The sequence below is a fragment of the Galeopterus variegatus genome, unplaced genomic scaffold (assembly GCF_000696425.1).
Source record: "Galeopterus variegatus unplaced genomic scaffold, G_variegatus-3.0.2 Scaffold844, whole genome shotgun sequence".
Taxonomy (NCBI): domain Eukaryota; kingdom Metazoa; phylum Chordata; class Mammalia; order Dermoptera; family Cynocephalidae; genus Galeopterus; species Galeopterus variegatus.
The window spans coordinates 287,241-294,277 of NW_007726955.1; the positions used below are offsets into that span (position 1 = coordinate 287,241).

The 7,037-nt window shown below is 38.8% G+C and overlaps 1 protein-coding gene across 1 annotated transcript in view; it reads right to left on the reverse strand.

Annotated features, from left to right (window-relative positions):
- Positions 1 to 7,037, reverse strand: part of PLEKHG7 (pleckstrin homology domain containing, family G (with RhoGef domain) member 7) — a 37,851-nt gene that overhangs the window by 5,234 nt on the left and 25,580 nt on the right. Inside the window, exon 11 of the mRNA XM_008572859.1 lies at positions 1,776 to 1,855. Within this exon, the coding sequence (XP_008571081.1) occupies positions 1,776 to 1,855 (80 nt within the window). The remainder of the gene's footprint in view (positions 1 to 1,775; positions 1,856 to 7,037) is intronic.

Below are 7,037 nucleotides of genomic sequence, written 5' to 3' on the forward strand. Positions count from 1 at the left end.
TAAATAGTGGTGCACTCATATAAAGTGCATCCTTAAGCAAATAGGTTCTTAGAAACAATCTCTTGAAATCTAGTTTACTATTCTTTCTGGATCTTGAAAAGCATTTCTCCAAAGCAAGGTGATTTAAAGCAAAGTGTTTCTGATCTTCAAGTTATCTTTAACTATCTGAATAAATAATGGCTGACTTCCATAACTGGGAAATGTTTTAATCACCATCACATCAATGGGAAGGTCTTCACTCCCAGTATCTTAATCTTTCTATAGCACTGAGTTAGATGAGTGAGAAAAGGGAGCTTCATTATGGTCAACTCCATGCATGGGATCTAATACTAAAGTCTAAATACATTCCATGCGCTAGAATTTGCAAATAATTGAAATTGTTTTGAATATATAAGATGCTGAATTTTTTGAAAAGGGTAAAAAGATTGTGATTTGCATGATATATTGTAAATAAACAGCAAGGAGGAATTTAAAACATAACATTCCCTATTTTGGAATCAAGTGGTGAAACATAAAACCAGAGTATTATAAAAAGGTCAATCTGGGTTACCATTAAGGCATGTGCTCCAATTTGTATCATTATTTGAAGTGAAGGTTGGTTGTGCTAGCATCAAGGTTTTTGAAGCGGGTAGAGATTTTTCAGAACCTGGCTTGTTCAGACATGCTCGTCTGAGTAGCTCAAAATAGGAGGCCATACAAATTCTGAAACTGTGACTCTTACTATTCTCCAGTGCCCACTCTCTCCCAACCACCAATCAGCTATTCATAGATTCATTAATGGGTGTCTATTTTATTACTTAAAGATTTTTGAATTATTTAGCTTAACTGACCAACATGCCATCTAGAAGCTTAGTTTATTAAAAGATATGAGACATCTAGTCTCATGATCTTATCATCTGTGTAAGGCTAGTCATTTGGTAAAGAAATGAATGGAATAAAACAACATTAGATATCTCCATTGGCTTAAGACATTGCAGTTCCTCCTCTAAGGGCAGGTGTCTGAGAGCCTTAGAGGCACCTCCCGTCTGATACCACTTGCCCATCCCATTCAGGAAACAAATTGTGAAATAGGAGATAAGATGGAAAGGCTTTGTGGACTATCAGACCAATGCTTTAATGGGCAGTAAAAACAACAACAGTAATGGTAACCAAATATACTTAAGTAAGGTGAAAAATTCCTATTCTCTGTAGAGACTTTGTGGCTGTAGCCCCCGCTGACTCATTTTGTCAGTGATGCCAGCTACATACTAGTCTGGCTTCTGCAGTTCTTGCACAGGTAGACATAAAGGATCAGGGCTTCCTCCTACCTCCAGCCCCCCATCATCATCTCTCAGGAATGATGTGGGTTTTCAAATCAGAATGAGTGTGGCTACCACCTCAGCACTTGGCAGCAGACAGTTTAGGGGACCTCTGCTCCGGCAGCTTTTCTTGTGGCAGCCAATTTGGAAGAGGAAAAGAACAACACGGACAAACATATTTTGGGCTCCTTTGCTTAGGAAGGTCAGGAATAAACTCTTATGGTTTCTGGGACTCATCTTGAGTTATACAGACTAAGTCGTTCTAAAATTGTACAGATATGCTTGAGAAATGTAACTTAGTCATTTTTGTTTTCAATTCAGAGCTCTAGGACTAAAAAAGCAAATATTTTTAAATGGCTCTATTTTTCAGTGGGTGAGGAGAAATTTGATGTATAAGAGTATTTTATATTTTTAACACAAATTATTTAGAAATATTTTAAAGCTTATTTAGAGACTTATTCAGGCATAGCATTTTACCTTTTTGTTGCGCTTAGCTTTTGTAATTAAGAGGAAATCATCAAAGAGAAACAGATAAACATCTAAGAATCTTGTGCTTTCTGAGGAAAGAAAGAGAAGGTGAACTGGGAATTGAAATGGTAAGCAGAAAATATACGTATTTTTAAAATCAAATAATTCTTAGAAAACAGAACAGGGTGGGTATTAGGGCACACCAGGCTTGTGCAGCTCAGGGAGCTCCTATCACATGGGTTAGAAAACTGCCTGCATTAGTGTTGAATTGATTTCTTCCTAAAGCAGACACTTGATCAGAGCTCAAGCTTCCAACTTTAAAGACATTATATTTGTGATGCATTTCATGCAGATCTAAGAGAACTCGGATGATATTTGTAATGGTTGCCATTCAGCCTAGGACAAATCCATCAAGTAATTGAACTTGCAGCATTTTTACTCTTAACTCCTCTGGGTGGTCATTGGCGAGGACACACATTGTCAGACAAAAGGCATTTTGTCATTGCTATGGGCTGAATTTTGTTCTTGCGCACAACTGAAGTCCTAACCCCCACAGTAAGAAAGGAAATAAGATTAAATGAGGTCATAAGGCTGGAGCCCTGATTTGATAGGATTTGTGTCCTAATAAGAGGAGACACGAGAAAGCTCTTTCTCTTTCTCTGCTGTGTGAGGATACAGCAAGAAGGTGGCCATGTGCAAGCCACGAAAAGATTCCTCACCAGAAACTGAATTTGCCAGCTCCTTGATCTTGGACTTCCCAGCCTCTAGACTGGGAGAAATAAGTTTCTATTGTTTGAACCACCCAGTCTATGTTATCGTGTTATGCCAGTCCTAGCTGACTAAGACAGTAATTAAAACTACTTATTTCTCATGTTTTACAATGTTCCTGTGAATGTTTTAATATTCTCCATGCAGTTTTATATTTACAAACTTTCCTGATATCACTTTTGATAGTTTTTAAGACAAATAGGCTTTTTCCATAAGAAGGGAATAGAAGTCAAAGAGAAACCAAAATTAGACTAAATTATCCCCATCCTTATTTTACTCTATCCCTTAGAAATTAGAAAAATGAACAGTTAAATTTAAGCAATTTCAGAGGAAAAGTCAGTCTGGTTAGAGGGAGATGTGACAGGTGCTTAAAGTAAATATAGAAAAATCCAATAAACATTTAAAATGTGTTCTATTTACTTTATTTATATTATTTTAGAAGTTCTTTATCCATGGAAGCTAAGTGGCAAAGTTTAAATTGATAGATAAAATATTTAGAATTCATTTTTATCCCCTCTACTTCTTTAAGTGTAGAGGAAAGATTCTTTTTGTATTTGTATGAAAGAGAAATCAAAGGCTAGGAATGGAACATTGAGACAACACTAGATCTCTGTCTCAGTCAGCTTGAAGCTGCTATTACAAAATACCATAGACTGGGTGGCTTAAACAATAGAAACTTATTTCTCACAGTCCGGAGGCTGGGAAGTCCCAGTCTAAGATGCTGGCTCCTTTGGCTCCTGGTGAGGGCTCCTGGCTTACAGATGGCCCATTTTTCAATATTTCCTCATGTGGCAAGAAGAGAGAACAAGCTCTCTGGTGTCTTCTCTTATATGGACACAAATCCAATCGGGTCAGGGCTCCATAGTTATGATATTATTTTACTTTAATTACCTTCTTACTCCAAATACAAAAATGCTTGGGTTAGGGCTTTAACATATGAATGTTGGGGGTACACAGTTCAGTTTCAAGTAATCTTCACAGTCTGTAAACTTGTTTTCACCACCCTCTGCCACTCACATATGAATTAGCTTCATGATCATTGTCAGAATGAAATAGTTTTGTTTTCTCTTTCTGATTTCAAGTATTTTATTTTAACAAAAAGCCAGTAAGTACCTTCTATGTCTTAGACTTTATTCTGGGAAATAATGATTATTTTTGCTCCCATCTATTGAGACCTTAGTGTTCCATCAAGCAGTCAACAAATATTGAGCATCTGCTATGCATTGAGCTCTAATTCTAGTGGGAATGGACACATAATAAACATGTAAACAGGATTTAAGATAAGATACATTTAGAAACCGATAGTGCTATAAAGAAAATATGGTATTGGTATTATGAAGGGAATGACTAAGGGGGAAAACTGTAAGCCTAAAGTCAGGCCATTCACATTTATTACCCCATTAGTTTGAACTTATTGCAGCCTAGTGAAAAGCCTTAAGCAAATTATTTCATCCTGCTTAACTAATGAACACTGTGGGTTTGAAATTATGATTAGATAAGTGCTACGTAACTTGATTTGAGATTTACAAATTTTTGCAGCTCTGTCTTGACTCAGTCTTTATTTTTTCTCATAAAGTCTGAACTCTGGGGTTTTCACTGCACTGGCAGAGAATGGAGCAGCATTTCTGACTTATTTTAGTTCTGCCGCAGCTTGAACAACATGTGTTCTTTAGGTGTTAAGGCTGTTGGGCCATCATGTCTGTGTGCACCTTACTCATTTTTCCATTTAGAAATGCCAATCTGTAGGGAACAACACATTGGTGAAGGGTGTGCATGCCTGGATTCCAATGGGAAGTATGGTTATGTTCCAGAAGTTATGAAAACTTGTACATTCTGGGAATAAGAAAACATTTAGTTACAATAATACAGGTTTTAAGGCTGGAAGAAATTTGGAAGCACAACATTACCTGTTAGGTTTAATCACTATCATTGTCATAACCATCATCATCATCATCATCAACAGCAACAAAATTTACAGAAGAGATTAAAGGAATCTAAAAATTTCCCCAAAGCCCACAATTGGTGCTACATCCCTTGATTCTTGGTTCAATGCTTTTTCTATTCAAAATGGTGCCTTGTTTCTTCTAACACTAATACCTTGCCCCTATCAAATCTTTATGCCCCACACTGAGTCAAAATCCCATTGACTTTAAACTTGATTTTTTCAAGATAAATAATATTTTAATGCAAAATCTTTATAGCCTAAAATTAATTAAAGTACATCAGTCTCCACTGCTATATATGTATATAGAACCAACATATTATGAGTGTTCATTTTCTTGCATCAACCTATTACCAAAACTTAGCTGGCCAGAGATGCCCAGCACTGGATCGGTGGCAGAACTCCCCTCCCCAGCTAGCTAGTTGTCAGACAGGGAGAGACAGTGATAAAGGCAACTGAAGGTGCTGGGAGTCTCTTCATCTTCAAAATATTCAAATGCTTCTGTGACTTGGGCTAAGTCATAAGAATCCGAGGACAAAATAGGTAGTGTAGCCACCAGCCTATTTAGCTCAGAGTCATCCAATTGAGAAGTCCAGTCAGGGTCACCAAGGCAGGCTTCTGAGGGGCCAGGCAGAGGTATGTCATGGGGATCCAAAAGCCTTAGGAGAACAGGGCTTCCACTGGCGAAGTATCTGGGTGCTGTGACCCATTTTCTTTTGGCTGGGTGGCCCTGGGCTTGAAGTTCTACTTCTTGCCCTTTCTGCCTACTCTTTCACTATTTAACTAGGTGATTCTTGAACCAAACCTTGCCCTTCTGGGCTTCAGTTTACCTCATGTGTAAAATGGGTTTGTACTTCTGCACTACCAAGAATTTTAAATGGATTTTTTGATGCCAGCATCTCCTGGGTGAAATCATCTGGAATCATCTGAAGCTGAGTCAAACTAAACAGGGCTTCCAGCTCTGCCTTCTGATCAGTAGTGAATGAGGTATGTTCTCAGCTTCTCCTCCTTGGCTTGGCTGGTGATAAATCTGCCATTTCTGCTTGGCCAATTGGATGTCTCTTTGTAGCATGCCGTTTGTCTCCTGTGTTCTCCAGAAAAAACAATTCCCATTGCAGTAGGTGAGTGGAGGATTCACTGGAGGCCAAGGGGCTGATGGGATGGCTGCATCTTGAATTCCCAGAGGCTGGGAAATCCTGCTAACATAATAGTTCCCCAAATATTGTGCTTCTGTTTTAAGATGTTTGAGCAGCTGAAGGATTAAGAAGCCTTGAATATAGTGATGAAGAGTTCTAAGGCAGGATTATCATAATGCCCTCAAGGTTCATCTGTGTTGTGGCATGTGACAGGATTTTCTTTTTTAGGGCTACATAATATTCCATTGCATATATATGCCACATCTTATTTTTACATTTATCTGTTGGTGGACATTTGGGTCGTTTTTACTTCTTGGCTATTGTGAATAATGTCTCAGAGAATCCCTGCAGTTTCTGATCCCTCCACTTCAGGTCCAAGGTGCCTCTGAACTTGACTTGATACCATATAGTCTACACTATATGGTGTGTTCTTCTCTGCTGGAATTTGACTAATACAGTACATGCTGTTAAACAAGTGCATGGTGTTAGTAACATTATGTAGTTCATCTCCATTCTACCATATCTGACCCTACAAGAAGCATTTTCTAGAAGAATTGGGTCCATTTATACAGACTTCTTCTTAGGTGATCTCCCACCTGGGCTTCCACAACAATCACCTAGAGCCTACCGGACATGTGAATACACACCTGATATGGCTTTTTACCCACTAGGAGCTGTTCCTCCAGCTTCCATGTGGCTTCTCATCAGGCCTACACCTGCACCTTGAAACCGACTCCCTGATCTGCTCCCTCCACCCCCCCACAGCCTAATCAACGAAACTTCCAGACACACAAATTAGAACACTTGAAGGTATCTTTGACACATTTCCTCTTCATCAATTTTATCAATTATAAAGTCCTTCTGTTTTTGCCCTTGAAATATCTCTCACATTTATCTTTTTCTATCAAGCCCATTTCTAACATTTTGGGAGAGGCCAGCACATCTCACAGTGTTGGGAGGTTGGTTAGATACAGGGAAGAGGTGAAGCAAAATCTCTGATAATTTCAGGTGGAGGTTAATTTTGGAGGGAAAGACATGTTTGAACACAGAGTTGTGTTTTGCTTTATTACTTTGATTTGGTCTAGTCATAATATATAATTATTTTGAAATTATAAATAATATTACAGAAACATTAAAGTTGTTATCTTCCCTAATGAAACTGGGGAGTGGGTGGACTATAGGTTAATGGCTGAGTGACACAGGCCCGGGGTCTTCTCTCCCCACCCGATTCACCGCTGAGCTTCCAGCCTGGTCTTTCTGCTTTGGTCCCCTCTATCCCATTTTCTGCATTGCTTTCCCATAACTGGTTCTTCGACTCTCTTTTAAACCCATTACTTCCCTGTCTGAGAACCCTATCACTTCCTGTTGCCTGCAGTTTCCTGGCTGGGTCCCTCTCTTGGGCTTCCAAGGCAGGTGCTGTGATTC